The sequence below is a fragment of the Chroicocephalus ridibundus genome, chromosome 2 (assembly GCF_963924245.1).
Source record: "Chroicocephalus ridibundus chromosome 2, bChrRid1.1, whole genome shotgun sequence".
NCBI lineage: Eukaryota > Metazoa > Chordata > Aves > Charadriiformes > Laridae > Chroicocephalus > Chroicocephalus ridibundus.
The window spans coordinates 89,394-109,398 of NC_086285.1; the positions used below are offsets into that span (position 1 = coordinate 89,394).

The 20,005-nt window shown below is 53.9% G+C and overlaps 1 protein-coding gene and 1 long non-coding RNA gene across 2 annotated transcripts; both read right to left on the minus strand.

The window, feature by feature from the left end:
* Positions 1–26: 26 nt before the first annotated feature.
* Positions 27–3,906, minus strand: LOC134510920 (uncharacterized). Its single transcript, XR_010069756.1, has 4 exons — positions 3,390–3,906; positions 628–690; positions 154–209; positions 27–67 (listed from the first exon to the last, which is right to left on the minus strand). It is a non-coding gene; the product is annotated as an uncharacterized LOC134510920 (long non-coding RNA).
* Positions 3,907–5,836: 1,930 nt separating this feature from the next.
* Positions 5,837–8,929, minus strand: LOC134512350 (DDB1- and CUL4-associated factor 15-like). The gene is made up of 3 exons (XM_063327790.1): positions 8,765–8,929; positions 7,750–7,933; positions 5,837–7,068 (listed from the first exon to the last, which is right to left on the minus strand). The coding sequence occupies exons 1-3, from the start codon at positions 8,927–8,929 to the stop codon at positions 6,911–6,913; spliced, it is 507 nt and encodes a 168-aa protein (XP_063183860.1). The 3' UTR covers positions 5,837–6,910.
* Positions 8,930–20,005: the final 11,076 nt, after the last annotated feature.

Consider the following 20,005-nt stretch of genomic DNA (forward strand, 5'->3'; position numbering starts at 1 on the left):
TCCTCCTCGCTGCTGCCTCGGCTCACCTCTAATGCTCACCCACTTCCAAAGATGGCTCACAGGGCACCTGCAAAACCAGAAGATAAATAATTAACCAGGTTGCCGTATAATACTTCGCTATTAAGACACCAATATAGCCCACAACCGCCTCACCTTCTCAGCACGCTCATCAGCATGCGGCTTAGTCCCTCTGAGCCTGCATCCTGCACCTGAAAAAAAAAAAGCCAACCAAAAGACATATGCTGACATACTGCCCGACACCTCAGCCTGCCTACAGCCATTCCTGTCTCCTACTCCTTTACCCTGGCCTCTCGCCCACCTGCCCTCCATGGTTTTGGGCTGCTGCTTTGAGGCTTACAGACTACCTGTAAAACAGACACAAAGGACACTAAAAACTTCACCCACAATATAACATCTGAGAAGAATTGCTGCTTCAGCCCGCTATTCATTGACCACCTTGCCCGAGAGTCACATCCGGTGCCAATATCCTGCTTTACTCATCACTTCATACCTTCAAAATGAAAAAAAAAAAAAAAAAAAAACCACACCCACACCCCACCACCAAGCCACAATATAATGATATAGCCACCAGTCACATCTTCCCTCCAGCACCGTGAACTGACCCACCTTCTTACAGGGTCCCGCTTGCCTTCTCCATGACTCTTTGGTGCACATCTTGTCCCTCTGCATCTGAAAAAATTAGTAAACAAGTCACCCAGATGCTGATCAGTAGCTGAACAATTCCAGGGGTCTTGTTTCCATTTAGGAATATCATCTAGGCTCCAACTACAACCTGCCATTAAAAAAAATTGGACCCAACATTAATCCCCACACATACAAGCCTTAACACCTTCAATCTGCTTCACTACTGCCAAACAGGCCCTCCCAGGAGGCTCCAATCATCCCCATAACACACTATGGAAATGACTGTCCCTGCCAATGGCTGCTTGATCCCAGATGACTGTACAACCTTTGGCTAAACAGTCTTGGCAGATCAACATATTACCCATAGACTCTTATTGCTGTTCCACCTACCCCTGACTCTACACCCCCAGGCAGGGCAACTCCACGCCAAACACACCCACGTGCAGCCCAACACCACACAGCACTATAGACAACAACGTGACTCCAAGATGAGAGAAAACTCTCCACAAGAAGAATGACTTTCAGACAAGAGATGCTGTTGGGCAAGAAGACCAATGGCCACAGCACGGACGTGAGGAGGCTCTGTGGCAAAGTCATAAAAATCATAAAAGAGTCAAATGTAACAGCCCATTCCAAGAAGTTCCTGTCAAAATGGAGATGACATATGTGCAGGAAGCCTGGCTTCAAGACCTGAGAATGTAAGGATGCAGGGAAGAAATCCCAGTTCATAAAAGCAGATGGCTAGAGCTGCTATAGCTCAGAGAACAGAGCTGCTCATGCAGCCACGAACAATGCTGCAGAAGAGGACCATCTAGAAACTTCCAAGAGGCAAGTCCGATCTGCACTTTAAAATTGTTATGCAAGAAGTGCCCATTGGGTGCTCTGCCAATTAGCACAGGCATTCGAGACTCTACAGGGGCTGCCCAAGGCACATGCTGTGCCCCTTGAGTGCAAAGAGAAACGAGGATATCAAAACCTAAGGAAAGTCCAAGACACAGAAGACAGCACACAAACTACACAACAACAGACACAGGCCAGAACTGCCCTGCCAGCACACACTAGCTTTTTGCTGAAGAGTAACCCACTCCCTTTACCTACTCAGAGGACACTCCTCCTGGATAGCCTTCTGCTCTACCCTGACTTGAAAACTCCTCCCTGAAACTGTCAACCTTGGCCCCCCCTCCAGCGCCTGTGCCTCTACTTAGCTTTCAGACAGCCAGGGGTCTGAATTCATCCTTGACAAAAAACCCACAACAAACAGCTAACTGATGTGTTCCTGCAGTCACCAGGTTCCTCTTCAACTGTAAAACAAAAAGAAACCATGGCTCCAGCAGTGACCACCCTGATAGTAGAGGCCAACCTCTTCTACAGCACCCTCATCCTCAGAGGTGCCATGGCAATCCGCTCACCTGTTTCACGCCGATTCTAGAGTCAGAGGCTGCAGCAGCAATTATTTATGACATTTATGTGAATATGTAATATATAATATGTAATATATTTATGTCATATGTAAATATGAATATTTATGCATTTCTGTGAAATCACCAGTCCCATGCTCCTCCTCAATACTATCCAGCTCACCTCAAATGCAAGGGACTAGAACAGACCAGACCCTCTTGACACCCAAAATCCAAATGCAAAACCGATATGATAAAGACTGATGAACCTGCCTCCATTTCCTAGCCAACCCCCAGCACCAAAACTTTTAGAAACCTCTTCTCCTCAACTGTCAGGGAAGGACCCCCACTTCTTCTTGACAGCTCCCATTCTATATTTGCAACCCTGAAACCCCTGTGTCAGCCACTCCTCAGGAGCTGCTCTTCTGAGCCATGCCCTGTGTTCAGCAGGCACCTCCTATCTTCTGTCTTCCCACGGACTCTGGGCTCTGCTATAGACCCACAAAATAAGTAATGCCCTGACACAATCTACGAGGGGCCTGCTGCAAGCTGCAAAAACTCTAGGGACACCACGGCACTCTTTGGGCAATGGGGAAAGGTGATGAGCCATGCCATACCCTAAATGACACTATGCCTTACATCCCTGCTGCTTTCTTGAGAAGTGCTAAAGTACAATATGCAGATGCATACAAAATGCTCACCCTAACCCAAACAATATAATCTCATCATCAACCCAATTAAGAGAAACAAGATCAGCAACTCACACAGCATACTGCAAAACCAGTGGAAAAAACCTCTGGCCCATCTTCAGTAAAGTTAGGAATTCTAGGAAAATGCAGCACTCCTAGAATACAGGAAAGCACACTATTAAACCATCTGGGCATCCCCTAAACACTCATCACAAAGTTACTGACCTGAAAAAAAGGAAACAAAAAAGCTGCATACCAGTCAACTTTCTACTATACAGGTGGCAGGATGTGTACTGGTCCTGAAGGTCTTAGCTCAGCCTTCTTACCTCTGCCTCCCTAAATACCAAAACATGCCTGCCCCAAAGCTGCAGCCAAGTGAAGGACCAACAGAGCACCAACCCCAGAGGAGCCCAGCAGCAGAACAAGCTCCTGAGCCGAGCCTGTGGCTCATATACCCCGGGCCCCGCTCACTGCCATCGGGCCCCGCCCACTGCCCTTCCCACAGTCCCCTGGACAAAGGGGCGGGGACAACCCCCCCCGAAGACAAAGAGGTGGCCACAGGGGTAGGAGCTCCTTTTCTTATGCCTTAAGTTCCCAGCAGGCAAAGCAACAGTCATTTTTATTTCTATTGGGCACTTGCCTCTGGTGATTCTCTTACCGCTTTTGTTTAAGTTCTGTCTACTTGTTGCTGTAGAGAAGAGAGTTCTGCAGGCGTCACTTTATTTTTGCAATCTTCAGATATTTTTGTGGTTAATTGGTAATCATGTTTTATGGTTTTAGAAGAGTGCTGGAAGCAGGTGATTTCCAGAAGACTGATGAGCACTTCCTGGATCCTAGAGGACTAAATCGCCATGGAGACGCGTGTCGGCGGACTGCGGGATGTCCTGGAGGACTTAAAGTGCCATAGAGAGGCGCGTCAGTGGACTGAGGGGCGTAGTGGAGAACTAAAGTGCCATGGAGAGGCATGTCGGCTGACTGAGGGGCGTCCTGGAGGATTAAAGTGCCATAGAGAGGCGCGTGGGAGGACTGAGAGGGTTCCTGGAGGACTAAAGTGCTATAGAGACGAGCGTGGGAGGACTGAGCGGGCACTTCTGGGCTCCTGGAGGACTAAAGTGCCGTGGAGACGAGCGTCAGCCGACTGAGGGGCGTCCTGGAGGACTAAAGTGCCATAGAGAGGCGCGTCGGCTGACTGAGGGGCGTCCTGGAGGATTAAAGTGCCATAGAGAGGCGCGTCGGCTGACTGAGCGGCACCTCGGAGGACTAAAGTGCCATAGAGAGGCGCGTCGGCTGACTGAGCGGCGTCCTGGAGGACTAAAGTGCCATAGAGAGGCGCGTCGGCTGACTGCGCGGCGTCCTGGAGGACCAAAGTGCCATAGAGAGGCGCGTCGGCTGACTGCGCGGCGTCCTGGAGGACCAAAGTGCCATAGAGAGGCTCGTCGGCTGACTGCGCGGCGTCCTGGAGGACCAAAGTGCCATAGAGAGGCGCGTCGGCTGACTGCGCGGCGTCCTGGAGGACCAAAGTGCCATAGAGAGGCGCGTCGGCTGACTGAGCGCCGTCCTGGAGGACCAAAGTGCCATAGAGAGGCGCGTCGGCTGACTGAGCGCCGTCCTGGAGGACCAAAGTGCCATAGAGAGGCGCGTCGGCTGACTGAGCGCCGTCCTGGAGGACCAAAGTGCCATAGAGAGGCGCGTCGGCTGACTGAGCGGCGTCCTGGAGGACTAAAGTGCCATAGAGAGGCGCGTCGGCTGACTGCGCGGCGTCCTGGAGGACTAAAGTGCCATAGAGAGGCGCGTCGGCTGACTGAGCGGCACCTCGGAGGACTAAAGTGCCATAGAGAGGCGCGTCGGCTGACTGCGCGGCGTCCTGGAGGACTAAAGTGCCATAGAGAGGCGCGTCGGCTGACTGAGCGGCACCTCGGAGGACTAAAGTGCCATAGAGAGGCGCGTCGGCTGACTGCGCGGCGTCCTGGAGGACCAAAGTGCCATAGAGAGGCGCGTCGGCTGACTGAGCGCCGTCCTGGAGGACCAAAGTGCCATAGAGAGGCGCGTCGGCTGACTGAGCGCCGTCCTGGAGGACCAAAGTGCCATAGAGAGGCGCGTCGGCTGACTGAGCGCCGTCCTGGAGGACCAAAGTGCCATAGAGAGGCGCGTCGGCTGACTGCGCGGCGTCCTGGAGGACTAAAGTGCCATAGAGAGGCGCGTCGGCTGACTGCGCGGCGTCCTGGAGGACTAAAGTGCCATAGAGAGGCGCGTCGGCTGACTGAGCGGCACCTCGGAGGACTAAAGTGCCATAGAGAGGCGCGTCGGCTGACTGAGCGGCCTCCTGGAGGACTAAAGTGCCATAGAGAGGCGCGTCGGCTGACTGAGCGGCACCTCGGAGGACTAAAGTGCCATAGAGAGGCGCGTCGGCTGACTGAGCGGCACCTCGGAGGACTAAAGTGCCATAGAGAGGCGCGTCGGCTGACTGAGCGGCACCTCGGAGGACTAAAGTGCCATAGAGAGGCGCGTCGGCGGACTGAGGGGCCATGGAAATGGACAACAGGAAAACTGCCGGGCACAGACGGGGGCGCGGTAACGCGTAATAGCCGCCACTGGAGCGCCGACGGCCGCTCTCGACGCCGGGCGGGCTGCACCGATCGCGCTCCAGGTGGCGCGGAGCTCGACGGAGTCCCGGCGGTCCTGGTTCGCCCTCCGGCCGCCGCGCTCTCGAGACCGGCGCCGGAACGGCCCCCGCGAAGCCGCGCATGCGCACGAGCTGCGGAACCAACGCACAGCACCGCCGGGGGCGGGTCCAAGGCGAGCCGGAGGCGCGGCCACAGCGCACGGAGGAGCGCACACCTGCAGGACCAGCCTTCAGCCGCCGGGCGGCAGCACCCCCTTAGTTATTTACACATTATCTATTTAGGGAATTTGTATCACCTGTTATACTTATGTAGAAAATCTGCTTAGATTTTAACATTTATGATACAGAATCTCTATTTAGACTGTCTGCTTACACATCTATTTTTACACTAATATCTTTTTATAAATACATTTTTTAAAATATTTTTATTTCTAGGATCTTTTATATAACACAAGCACAGAATCATAGAATCCTTAGACATAGAGGTTTTTATTTTGAAGTTATTTTACATACATAATATTATTTCTCAGTATATATATTTCTCATATATAAATGAGAGATTGTTCTCTATTTCAGTGCCTCACGCCCATAGTTACAGGTTTTCACATTTTTTTAACGCATTCCAAGATTTTCAGACGTTTTGGGGCTGTGAACCACCTCGTTTGGGAGACCCAAACCCCAGTGATGTTGCAGTGTCCCAAATGACACCATCACCCCCCGAGACACACACACAGACAGACACCCTTCTATTCCCCCCCAAAAAAGCCCCAAAACTCCCAGACCCAGGGCCGGCCCCTTCCCCTCGGGGCGAGGGGCTCCGCCACCAGCTGCAAACCTGGCCTGGGGCATCTCTCGAGCAGCACGAGACACCTACAACGAGGCACCTGGAAAACAAAAATCCCCAGTTATAGCTCAGTATCTTAAAAAATAGCCCGGAAGAGAGTAGAGGAATTCCATCAGAGGGACAGGACAGGAGCTGAGCTACAGGAGGATTCTGGGGAAACAGCTCAGCTCCAAACACAGCACAGCCTGCAAAAGCCAGCGCCAGCTCAACTCTTGAAGTCAGGATTAAAGCTAACCGATGCCATTTTGAACACGTTCTTAGCGTAACAGTAAACCTTCTCACTGGTGTTGGGAAATGCCTTGTCCCTTCCCTTTCGGTGAAAAGGTGTGCGTTAGGTTTATATACACCGAATAAAAATACTTACGCTATAAAAGTATTTGACTTTCTTCAGGCACTGATTTCACTTCCACAGCTGGGAATTGATACCATAACACTATCTCTCTCCAAAATACATAGTTATAATTGGACTACAAGGTTTTTTGTGTGCTACGCAACGAGGAGGGACATCTGGCCAGCAGCACTGCCTGAGAGAGATGCTACTGGGCTGCTGAGGAAACACGCCACTGAAAGCCAGACAGAAATAAAGTACTTTAGAGCATGCTGTGTAAATATCAGGGGTAAAAAAATCCGTTACATTCAGTTCCCTCTTTTTAAAGCTTTAGAGCAAATACCTGGGGCACCTTGTGGCACTTCATCTCTCTTTCCCTCTCTCTCATCCCATCCGAGCCCCCATTGGTCTCTGCTCCGCAGCTCCTTTATCCTCCTCTCTGCATCCAGGGGGTCCCCGCTCGCTTCCTCGCTCATCTCTCCTTTGCCGAGATGCTGTCAGGCTCCAGCGCTCCCAGAGCATTTGGCAGGAGCTGGTGTCCCCTGGGAGGGGGAAGCAGGTGTAATGGGGGTCCCAGTGGGATGTGGGGGGTACCGGGGGGGACTCCAATGGATCCCAGAGGGTTCTGGGGTGTCCTGGGGGGGACTCAGGGGATTCTGGTGTGTTCTGGGGGGTGTGTGTGGGAGGGTCCCAGGGGGAATGTGGGGGGTTCCAGAAGGCTCCAGGGAGTCTTGGGGGAACACGACAGGTCCCAGGGGGATCCTGGAGGGCCCTGGGGGGGCTCTCAGGGGGTGGGGTCCCAGAGGGACGTGGCAGATACCAGCAGGTGCTCCAGGGGGTCCCAGAGGGCTCTGGCGTGTCCTGGGGGGCTCCAGGGGGGATCTGTGGGGTCCTGGAGGGGGTGTGGGAAGGTCCTAGAGGGGTCCTGGGGGGAATGTGGGGGGTCCCAGAAGGCTCCAGGGAGCCCTGGGGGGAACATGAGAGGTCCTAGAGGGTCCCAGATAGTGCCAGAGGGGTCCTGGGAGAACACGAAGGGTCGCAGTATATCCTGCAGAGCTCTCGGGGGGGCAGGGGGTCCCAGGAGATTCTAGGGAGTCTCAGGGCAGTCCTGGGGGGTTTGGAGGATCCCAGGGGGTATCAGAGGGCTCTGGGGGGTCCCAGGGTAATGTGGGGGTCCCAGACTGTCTCAGAGAGCTCTGGGGGGGGTCCCAGTATCCCCATACCTGTGATGTGGACAGCGATGGCACAGGCCCCCAAGGAAAAACTGGTGTGGAGGAGGCAGCCTGCGCTGGGGGGAAACATGGCAGTGACAGAGGATATTCCCTTGAAGCCAAAGACAGTGACCCTGGAGGAGTCGCTGAGCCTCTCACAGACCCTTGGGTACAGCTCGCTGTAGGGCTCCTCGTCCTGCGGGAGGGGGCACGGTGGGGAGAGGGTCACAGGGACCCCCCAAACGCCAGGGGATGCCTTGACTCTCCCCTCCCACCCCCAGCCCCCTGCACCCCCCCATCACCCCTCAGCCCGTCCCCATCTCCCCCTCACAGCCCCACTCCAACTCAGGACCCACTTTAGGCCACAGTTTCCCTCCCCAAACTCAGGGCTCCTGCAGCACCCACCCCCCACCTCAGGGCTCCCCTCATGCCCCCCCCCCCCCCCCCCCCCAGCCCCCACAGGGCTCCCTTCAGCCCCCCACATCCTCTACCCAACCTCCTTCAGTTCCACCCTCTCAGATCCCCCCGCTTACCCCCATCACACTCTCAGGACCCCCCTCCCCACCGTCCGGGCCCTCTCAGCCCCCCCCGTTCCCCCAGCCCCCCTCAAGGCCCCCCCTCACCCCTTGGGGGCCCCTCGGCCCCCCAGATCCCCCTCAGCCCCCTTGTTCCCCCCTAAAGTTTCTCCCCCGAGAGTCCCTTCAGCTCCCCCCATCATCCCTCAGTCCCCCTCGGGGACCCCTCAGCACCCCCCAGCCCCTCTCAAGGCCTCACCATTACCCTCAGGACCCCCATCCTCCCCCTCAACCACTCCCCAGGGACAACTCAGCCTCCCCGTTCCTCCTCAGAACCCCTGTATCCCCCCGCTTCAGCTCCCTCCATCACCCCTCGGGGCCACCACAGCCCCCCCGCTTCCCCCAGCCTCCCTCAAGTCTCATCCTCAGCCTCCCCAATCCCCTTCGGGATCCCCCCAGCCCCCCCAATCACCCCTCGGGGCCCCCGCCGTTCCCCGCCACCCCCCCCTCACCTTCACGCGGTCCAGCTGCCTCACGACGCGGGCCCGACCCGACCGAACGCCCGCCCGCCAGGCCCCGCTGCCCGTCCGGACCACGCACTTCCGATTTCGAGCCGGCCGCCATTTTCCTCCGGCCCCCTCAGCTATCAGACCGCCCCACCCACAACGCGCGCCCATTGGCAGCCGCCCCGCCCCACCGCCCGCCCCCCACCTTATTTGGAACAGCGCCGCTCCATTGGCCCGTCGGGGCCGTCAATTCCCACCGCGCCACACCCCCTGCGAGGGACACGACCAATGGGAGCGCGGAGGTGCGATCCAACCTATAGGAGCTCTGATTGGCCCTCCCGCCCGTCCATCCGCCCGGCACCGGTTGCAATGCCTCAATACAGCCGTACGGCAGGCAGGACGCCGCGCATGCGCAGTACAGTCGTGAGGCATGACAGTGCCCGCATGCGCAGTACAGCACAGAGGGGCGCATATGCGCAGTACAGTCGTACGGTGGAAGAAGGCCGCGCATGCGCAGTATAGCCATACGGCAGAAATGGCGTGCATGCGCAGTACAGCCGCACAGCATAAACGGAGCGAGCATCCCCAGCACAGCAATACGGCACAGCACTCACTGCTGGCACTTTGCGGACACAATGCGGTACTGCAGGCAGAGAGGCAACGCATGCGCAGTGCTCCAGTACGGCACCGGAAGGGGGCGCGCATGCGTAGTACAACCCTACCGCAAAGGGAGGGCGCGCATACGCAGCACGGCCGTACAGCAGAAAGGCAGCGCGCACGCGCACTACACTCGTATGGCACGCGGCGCGCGCATGTGCAGTACGGCCGTGCCGCACAACGGGGCGGGCATAGCATCCTTAGAGAGGTTTTTTTTGTTGTTTTGAGCTCCTTTTAGATACAGAAATTATTATTTTTCAATAGCTATAAAAAGGAGAGCTTGTTCTCTATTTCAGTGCCTCGTCCCCGGAGTTACAGGTTTTAACCCCACCCCACCCCCCCACCAAACTTTCAGACATTTTGGGGCTGTGACCTGCCTCTTTTTGGGGGAACTCCACATAACCCCCACATCCCCCACTCACCTGCTCCTCTGCCGCACCATCGCTGCTGCAGTGACATTGCAGTGTCCCAAACCCCCCGAGACACACACACACCCACACCCACACCTTTCCATTCCCCCCCAAAAAAGGCCCAAAATGCCCAGACCCAGGGCTGGCCCCTTCCCCTCACAGGGGCTCCACCACCGGCTGCAAACCTGGGCTGGGGCATCTCTCAAGCAGCACGAGACGCCTACAACAAGGCACCCGGAAAACAAAAATCCCCAGAGTTCAGTGTGCTAAAAAAGTAGCGCAGAAGAGAAGAGAATAGACGAATTCCGTCAGACCGAGGGACAGGAGAGTAGCTGAGCTACAGGAGGATTCTAGGGAAATAGCTCAACTCCAAACACAGCACAGCCTTCAAAAGCCAGTGCCAGCTCAACTCTTAAAGTCAGGATTAAGGCTAACAGCGAACCCTCTGGTGCTGGGAAATGCCTGGCCCCTTCCTCCCAGCACAGACATGGAGATCCATCACCCTGCGTGCAGGGCGGCAGGACCGGGCTGGGCCGTAACACCAGAATCGATGCTGACAGATCCACCGCCACAGCTACAGCCCTCGCGCTGCTGCTGCTGCCACTGCCCACCTCGCTCACTGGGTCGATGCAGCTGAGAGGGAAGGGTAAAGAGCAAAAGCAACAATAAAGAACAAAGCTCGGCCATTCACTTTATGCTGAAAAGGTGTGCCTACATTTATTTGCATTCAATAAAAATACTAACGCTATAAAAGTATTTGACTTACCTCCAGCACTAACTTAGCTTGCACAGCTGTGAAATGATACCATGACACTACCTCTCTCCAAAACACCCAGTTATAATTTGACTACAGGGTTCTGTGTGTGCTACACAAGGAGGAAGGACATCTGGCCAGCGGGGCTGCCCGAGAGAGATGCTACTGGGCTGCCAGGGAAACGTGCCACTGAAAGCCAGACAGAAATAAAGTACGTCAGAGCACTCTGTCATAATAGTGGGGAAAACCCGGTACCATTCAGTCGCCTCTCTTTTTAAACATTTAGAACAAACACCTAACTGCTTAAATATGCCTCATAAATTGTATGCTACAGCTATTTGGCTGTTGCACTTTAAACCATGCAAGTCAGTGAGTAAATTATACAATGCTAACTTTTCTTTTTTTAAGTTTAATTTTGCATAGAAAAATCAGCCAGATAAGAGATCCCCCAAATGGTTTTACTTTTGAGGGTCAGGGGGGAAATCAAATCCCCGGTGCTGCAATCCATGAGGCTACCAAAAAGGACTGGCAGATCAGTGAATGCTTTTGGCTGTGTAACATGCTCCAGAACAGACCTTATAGTATTTTTAGTGTTTTGTTAAAATATTTCATACAAAAACTATAGGAGGAGAGCTGACAAAGCCTTCATGTTAACTTCAAAGTCCACACTACAAGGACCTTAGGAAAAACACAGACGCGCATCGCAGATGTGCCTCGTACTCGCAGAGCACTCCGGATCCTTTCCAGCTCTCCTGCACTGTCAGCGCACAACAGAAGGACGACCACGGTGAAATGCTGGCAGTTGACATTCTGCCGAGAGAGGAAAAAAACCTTTAGCACAAAGCTGGGTAGGAATCTAAGGCCTCCTTCTTTCGTGGAGGTTTGCAAAAACTACAGACAAGTGGAGGAAAAAACATTTGTCATCATCTCTGGCACAGCTGTTGATGTGGGCCTCTACAGCCTTTGCGTTTTTTAGACAAACCTGCCTTTTTTTGACTCGCTGGCAGCTTCAGTTGCACTAGAGCCACTTTCACAGATATACAAAGATACGTGCTGCGACAAACACAGATGCCTACGTTCATTTTCTAGAGCCTCCGTAGAGCCAGGGTTTCCTCACCCTACGCATCCCTAGTTGAATATTTTTGTTAAAGGGTACGGCAACCCACCTGTCCTTCTAAACTGCCTCCTTGCAACAAAGCAGTGGCTTTTCCAGGATGTTTCTCCCAACGGCCCAGAATCTTGTCAAAATGCCACCAAACCTGCTCAGGGGCCCTCCCGGCTTTTAACTGCCCTTGCATTTACCAGGCACATGCTCTCTTCCACCTTCCAACAGCAAAAGTACGGCACGGTCTCAGACCAGAGTGCAACCCCATGGGTGCCCGGCTGCTTTGATGAGGAGCCCCCGAGCGTCCCCACGAGCACAGGCTGCACGCCCAAGGTCAGCTTCACCCGCACCCATTTCAGGGCATGTGGTTTCTGAAGCTGTGAACTGAATCATGGAATTTTTCAGAGTTGGAAGAGACCTCTAGAGATCATCTAGTCCAACTCCCCTGCTAAAGCAGGACTGCCCAGAGCACATCACTTAGGACTGTGTCCAGGCGGGGCTTGAAAGTCTCCAGAGAAGGGGACACCACAAACTCCCTGGGCAGCCTGTCCCAGGGCTCTGTCACCCTCACTGTAAAGAAGTTTCTTTTCTCATATTTGATCGGAACTTCCTATGTTCCAGCTTGTGCCCATTACCCCTCGTCCTGTTACTGGGAACCACCGAAAAGAGTCTGGCTCCATCCTCCTTCAACCCACCCTTTAGATACTTGTCAACGTTAATAAGGTCTCCCCTCAGCCTTCTCTTCTCCAGGCTGAAGAGTCCCAGCTCTCTCAGCCTTCCCTCATCAGGGAGGTGCTCCAATCCCTCCATCATCTTTGTTGCCCTCCGCTGGACTCTCTCCAGTGTTCCCTGTCTCTCTTGAACTGGGGAGCCCAGAACTGGACACAGTATTCCAGTTGTGGCCTCACCAGTGCAGAGTAGAGGGGCAGAATGACCTCCCTTGACCTGCTGCCCACACTCTTCCCTATGCAGCCCAGAATTCCGTTGGCTGCCTTGGCGACAAGGGCATGTTGCTTGCTCGCTCATGGGTAATTTACTGTCTACCAAGACCCCCAGATCCTTTTCTTCAGAGCTGCTTTCCAGCAGGTCCACCCCTAACCTATACTGGTGCCTGACATTCTTCCTCCCCAGGTGCAGGACCCTATGCTTGTCCTTGTTGAACTTCCTGAGGTTCTTCTCTGCCCAGCTTTCCAGCCTGTCCAGGTCACGCTGGATGGCAGCACGGCCCTCTGGGGTGTCAGCCACCCCACCCAGTTTGGTATCATCAGCGAACTTGCTGAGCGTACACTCTGTCCCCTCGTTCAGGTCATTGATGAATACGTTAAACAATACTGGTCCAAGTATTGACCCCTGGGGGACACCACTGGTTACAGGCCTCCAACGCGACCCTGCTCCATTAATCACAACCCTCCGAGTCCTGTCACAAAACCGCATCTTGACACTTGGCCACAGCAGAAGTGGTCCGCAACAAGATCTCCACAAAAACCTAGCGACACAAATTGCAAACCTGCATTGGCAGCAGCTTCAGAGACTGGGCACAAGGGAGAAAAATAAAACAGCTTCATCTGGCACACAGGAAAGCGGCAGACAGAGAAAAGAGTCAGCGTTGTTAGCCCTTACACAAAACGGGCATTCTCCTTCCCTTCCTAAACCCATCTGTTAGGCCTAAATATCGCAGCACTACCGTGGCCATACTGAGAGCAGGGAACAACAGCCCTGCCGCTGGACATTTACGGAGCAGGAGACACAGACAGAGGCACTTCTTTTGCCACACACAATACTGAATTTCCTGAAAGGTTGTGTTTACCAAAACCAGCCATGTGGAACATACTGCTGTGAAAAATAGTGAAGGTATTGTTGGCTCTCGCCATAATAACAAGGCTATAAATATCTGACTTATAAGGATAACTAACCTTTAGTAAATTAGGAAACATGAGAAACCTCAAAGATAACAACTAACAGCAGCTATGAAGAAAAACATCCGAGAGAAACAAAAGAGACATTCTCCAAAAGACCCCACAAATTATTAACAGAAGGAAACAGATGCATAGGAGAAGGGAGTTGATGATAATCGATCCTACCAGAAGGAAAGAGATGCATGGGAAAAGGGAACTGAAGATCATTGATCCTCAGAAACAATTGTCAGAAGGAAACGCACAAATAGATGATAAAAGGGACTAATGATAATCAATCATAAACAATTACTCTGCCTAAAATATTGAATACGTATGCAATATTGAATGTATATAAGACATGGGTGAAGTATTAGCTGGTGTGCCTCTGACTTGAGTCATGCACCCAGCGCTGTGCTTTTGCTTTATTGACTTTGTCCCTATAATAAAATAAGTGCCATTTCTGTTTAAGGGATCTGGCTGTTTATTACACTGCCAAACAACATTCGGCAATTAAACTTGGATGTGTCAGACACACACAGTGTTTGGGGAACTTGCCTTTTGCTTCCGGCTGCTGTTGTTCTTCCTTCAGAAATTCTACTTGTAGCCAAGTCAGTCACTACCAGTTCAAGCATTTGCCTTCTCGATATAGCCAGCACTTTTACACAGGCCAGTCACTTAATTGCTCTTCTAAAATGATACAAATGAAAGTTGTAGCCACGAAAGAGGAGTGACAAAGAAAAGGAGAGGTCAGGCAGCAAAAGAGCTCTGCAGGCTGCCACCTGCAGTCAACAGTGCACTCTGTTTTTGAAAGCGCACACACACCCCACCTCCACAAAAGAAAACAAAAAAACAGACAAAAACCCCAGGACCTTGCATCTTTTTTTGTCTGCCGGAGCTCATCCCTGTCTCAGCCTATCGTCTCGTCAGAGCACAAAGACACGATCTGTATCTTGAGGACATTTGCACATGATGAATATGTGTTCAGAAACCGCCCGGATCTCTAAGAGTGGTGTAATTTTTCTGGTTTTAATAATCATAACTCAATTTTATTCACTGGCACATTTGGGAGGAAACTAATTAACTTTTAAACATAGTCTCTGCCTGGGGGGAAAAAAGTGTGTTAGAGACTGAAAAAAAAATTATGATTCAGAGCTCCCACCCATGAGGGAGCTGCAGGGACACTAACGGAAGTGAAGACCAACAGCAGCAACATCCAGTGAAATTTAGCTTTAATTCTGATTGTGTACTTAAGAGACACTCCGAGTCTACACCTCAGTCCTAGGAAGGACCAGTCCTTTTCTGGAACAACAAACTTTTTTTGCTTCAAAGTCCTAGACTGAAGGCTCCATGGAACAATGTGGATTGAACCACAGAAAAACATACCATCCAGAGTCAAACAATAATAATAAAAAAGAATAAAAATCAAGCGACACATCAGTTTCTATCATGTGTCATTCATTAAATTTCTACTGGCATCTAGGGGCTCAAATGTTAACTAGACCGACACCACAGGCTATTCAAAATTGAGTTACGCATTGGAAAATAAAAGGCTATTTCCCACTTGCCCCTGGAACCAGTAGGAACAAACAGAAGAGAAACGCTTGACCCTAATGAAGGTAACAGGCAGTTCTTAATTTATCCTAGATGAAAGTTCAGGCTTTGACCCCAAAGGAAACCATTCCTAACTACCAAGGGACCTGCTCAGGCAGGAGGCATGCTCTGCTCACTGCAACTCCTCGTCAGCTTTTCTGCACTGGCAGCAAATTTGCCTTTTCTGCGGCTTTGATGTGGACTATCTGTAGCATCCCTGAACTCACAAATGTGTCTCCCCACTCCCCCAGCCCCACACGTGCCATTACCTGAGCAGCAAGTGGAATCAGCCATGCAGGATTTTCTTCCCGTGGCACAGAAGGTGACCCTGGGAAAATAGGGCAGAGAAATGAGCCTGTTTGTCACACACAGCCAACAGGGACGAGCCGGGGGACTTGCAACCCACTGCTGCTCTCGGGAGCGGGGCCGGGACAGACCCTCCGCACAGAGAGATGGGGCCTTGCGTGGATTTCATCTCCAGCCCATTCCTGATCCCAAAGCCACACAACTCCCTCTCTTTCTCAGCCCCAAAACCAGCCACATGAGCCTGGCTGCCAACCCCGGAAGCAGGAGACTCGCTCTCCGTGTCAGGCCCCAAACCGGCTCCCGCTCTCTGCCTGTGCGCCCCCTCTGCAGCCCCCCTGGGCGACGCTGAGGGAGCGCAGCCGCCCCACAGCCCAGCACTCCCAGGACCGCACGGGCACTTTCGGGGAGCGCTGGGGAACTGTGGATGCACTGGGAAACCGCGTCCCTGTGGGACGGCACCAGCACGGCCCGGGCACCGCTTTCTTACCGCCGTTACGGGCTTTATTTCTCCAGCATCGCCGGCACCGCACCCCAAACCCCGCAGGCCAAAGGGACCCGGTGGGGAGCCGGGCCCAGCCACCCCCCCAAGCCTCACGGTGTCCCCCCCACCCCAAGAGCCTCCGGCTCTGGCGGCAGCAGCTGGGGCCCTTCCCCGCCCCTGCGGGCACTGGGACCCGCCCGCTGCCACCAGAGCCCCCCGGGGCCGCCTCTGCCTGACCCACGCTGGGAGCAGCAGAAGCTGCCCGGCCCCAGCAAGGAGCAGCTGAGCCAGGCAGGGCCGCCCCTGCTCCCCTGGCTGGGCATGGGCTGGGCCCTGAAACCACACCCAGCAGCCCCGGGACAGCGCTCAACCCAGGGCCACTGCCGCCCCCCCGCCAGCCCCGGCAGGGCAGAGCCCAGACCCGCCCATGGAGGCTCCAGCGGGGGGATACCATAACGTGCCCTGGCACAGCTCCCGCGGCCACAGCAGAATGAGACTCTGTCACTGGCCCCGCCGCAGCTCTGCTGGGCACCGCCGGCGGCCCGGCCCTGCCCCGCTGTAATTAACACCACGGTGGGGAGCAGGACAGAGGGGTAGAACGAGAAAAATAAGGCGAGGGAGAAGAATGAGGAACAGAGAGAGAAAGAAAGGTTGAAAGAAAAGGTCAGAGAGGTAGAGAAATCAGGAAAAACAGGGACCAGGAGCCCCACGGAGAGATGGAGCAAGAAAATAGAGAGGGGGTGGAGGGTGAGCGCGACAGGGGGGTAGAGAGATGGGGGGAAATAAGGGACGATCATGGGGTGGATTGTGAACATGCTTAAGGTGTCGAAAGGTGCAGCTAAGGTGTTGAGAAACACCTATATCACACTAATTTTTGTTTAGTCTTGTGCACTTGAAGAGTGGACCACCTGTGTTTCAATAACACAGGCCTGTGAAGGACTCAGAGGCGCCCTATAGGACACGCTTGAGATTCAAAACGCAGCGGTAAACTCCACCCGCGCAAATCCCTGATACACAGCCAAAAATCCACAGGTTCGGTAACTCTCTAGCCACGGCCGAGCCCGGCTGTGCGGGGCCGGCGCTGCAGTTCGCTGCCCCGCGCACGTGGGCGGCGGCGGTTCCTGACTGGGAGGCACCAACGAGCGCGGCGACACCGCCCCGGGGTACTTCATCGCCAGTACCGGCGCACGGCAGCGGCAAGCACGGGGATGCCACTGCACATGTGCGGTGTCTGAGCCGCAGTACCGCACTTCATTCGCTGGGCGGCGCACTTCATCCACGTGTGCGGCGTCACTGCGCATGAGCGACACTCGGGTCACAATGCCCACTTTTGTTCTGCCCGGGGGCAGCCGAGGGCACGGGCTGAGGCTCAGCTGCGCATGCGCCCGATCCGAGCTGCGGTTCCGCCCTTGTCCGCAAGGCGGCAGCAGCCAGCGCGGCGCCGCGCACCAGCACGCATGCGCGGCCCCGAGCCCGAAGTGCCGCCCTTGGGCTGCCAGGCGGCACTGGCTGGGGACGGGTCCTGCGCTCGTGAGGCACGGCCGCTCCGGTCTCCGGGCAAGGGACGGGCGGGAAGTCCCCCAGAAACCATGCGAAACTGGCAGCAGATCTACACCTCGTGCCGCGCCGCGCGCACTGGAGAGCAATGCGTCTGTCCGGCAGTGTCCGCGAAAACTACAGCTCCCGGCATGCCGCGGGAGCCTGCATGGCCGGCTGAAAGCCTTGTGCCCCAGCGCTGCGGCTCTCGGTCCTTTTGGACCCTGCGGGGCCTCGTTCACCCCCCGCCGGCGCTGCCCGCCACTCCTTCGGACAGCCCCCACCGCCTCCCTCTGTCGGCCACCGCTCGGCTCCGGCTCACGCCGGCCCTTCCATGGCCACTGGGGCAGGGCAGCACCGGTCCCTCCACCGGCAGCCACCCCTCCACAGGGTGGGGCCGTCACCATCGGCCTCACTGGCCGCAGCTGGGGCTCCCCAGCCCCGGCCCGCAGCTGGAGCCCAACGGGAACGGGGGCACCGCCCGCCCCCACCGTCCCCCCCTCCCCGCTGCAGAGGCCGGGCAAACACGGCCGGGAGGGCGGAGGAGGTCGTGAGTGTTTACTCAGTCACGCACTTGGCAAGTCCCAGGAGCGAGTCGGCTCGGGGCCCCCGGCGCTGCCCCCGGGACACCTCAGCAGTCGTTCCCGGAGCCGTATTCGTCGGTCTGGTGGGTCAGTGGCCGCCTGGAGAGATGGGCTGATGGGCAGAGGGGGAGGCCCCCAGAAATGAGGACAGGACTCTAGAAGAGAAGTGACAGCCGGGGTGTAGCAGAGAAGGGGAGGAAGGGAACGGGATAGCGAGCAAAAGAAAGATGGGAATAGGAAAAAATGACAGGCACAGGGAGAGGGGGGAAAAAAAAAGCAGGAGGGAGATAGAGAAAGAAGCAGCAGGGACAGAGGAAGAGAGGCAGAAAGAGGGAGTGGGAGCAGGATGGAGATGAAAAATAGCTCATATGGGCTGCGTGACAGAGATTTAAAAAGCACGGGGGCAGGCAGCAGGACAGAGCAACAGAATAAAGGAAGAGGCAGCAGGAGAGAAACTGGAGCGGGGGGGGGGGGGAAGGACAGCAACAGAGGGAAAGAGGGTCAGAGGGCAGGACACTAGGACAAACTGACAAAAAAAGGGGCGAAGTGAGCAGCGCAGAGTGGTAGAAATGCAAGAAGGACAGAGGGACACGGACAGAGAGATAATGATGGGGAGAAACTCAGGGGCAGGGAGCAGCAGAGGCGGATGGAGAAAGAGCGATGGGGAGCAGGACAGAGTGCTATAAAGAAAAAACAGCAGGACAGGAATGAAGGAGTGAAACAAAAGGCACAATGAACTTTTTAAAAAGAAAAAAACAAGAGAGCAAAATAGTGATGGGGAACAGGCTAGAGATGGGGAACAGACATAACAAGACAGAAACAAGAAGCAACAGGAACTGAAAAAAAAATAATCTACATTCCTCCTCTCAGAATCCTGGAAAAAAAAGCCTGCCTATTGCTGCTCCAAAAGGAAAGGGATAAAATGTATGGGACTGTTGTTACAACAAGGTGACTGCTGTTATTGCTACTTGCTTTTCCTTCTTCATTAGGAAGTGTGCAGAGACTCTTCTTTTTCAAAGGCAAAATTAACTCTTGTTAATCTCAGCTGCTGAGATTTCCTAGTCAACCTTCCAAATAGAACTTTCTCCGTGCTAGATGGAATGTCTGTATAGACATTTAGGAATTATTTTTCAAGTCTGTTTGCTTTCTTCTCAGATTAAAGGTTGCTATTTCTGCTTTCCCTTTCATTGAGTTGCTGAAGTAATTCTAGGTCTTCCTTTCCTCTTTCACCCTTCTCTCTTTCTACTCATCACACCCCACTTCTTTACACCATTCTCTCTTGACAGTCTGTTGGGCTAAGAAACCTTAACCCAGAAAGAAAATCCCCTTCACTGAGCTGGTGAATTGCAACTTGCTCATCCCAACAAAGGTGTTTCTGGTATTATTATTAACACCTTTTGGAAGGCTGCTAGCAGTTAGCACAGCTTAATCCAGTCTTCTCTGTAGTGAGAGATCAATTTGTGCCAGAGCTTAGCAGCAGTGACTAAACTAAATGAAGCCTTAGGGCATGTGAATTGTACTTCAACCTTCATTTTTATCTATGGAAATGTAACTGGTAGATAAGGAAGTATAAGTAAAACTTTAACTACAGGATATGCTGTAACAAAACATAAGGAAATGTCTCAAGACACAGACAAAAGGGTTGCCTGGAGGCTGCCGGAGCAAATCAGAAGATGACAAGACCGCAGACTCTGTGAACAGGATTGCAGGAGCATAAGTGCCGTCAGGAAATCAAGTGACCTATAGAGACTATAAAATCCAGTAACAATCGACAGGCAGGGTCCCTCTTCAGAGGCACCCAGCTCGCGCTGTACCTACTCTGGCATATTAAACATAGTAGAAGAAGGAACTTGATTCTTGTATTAAGGCAGAACCCAAGGACGAGACCCGTTGAGGTGGCATCCACATAATTCCTACTGTTGTCTGGAC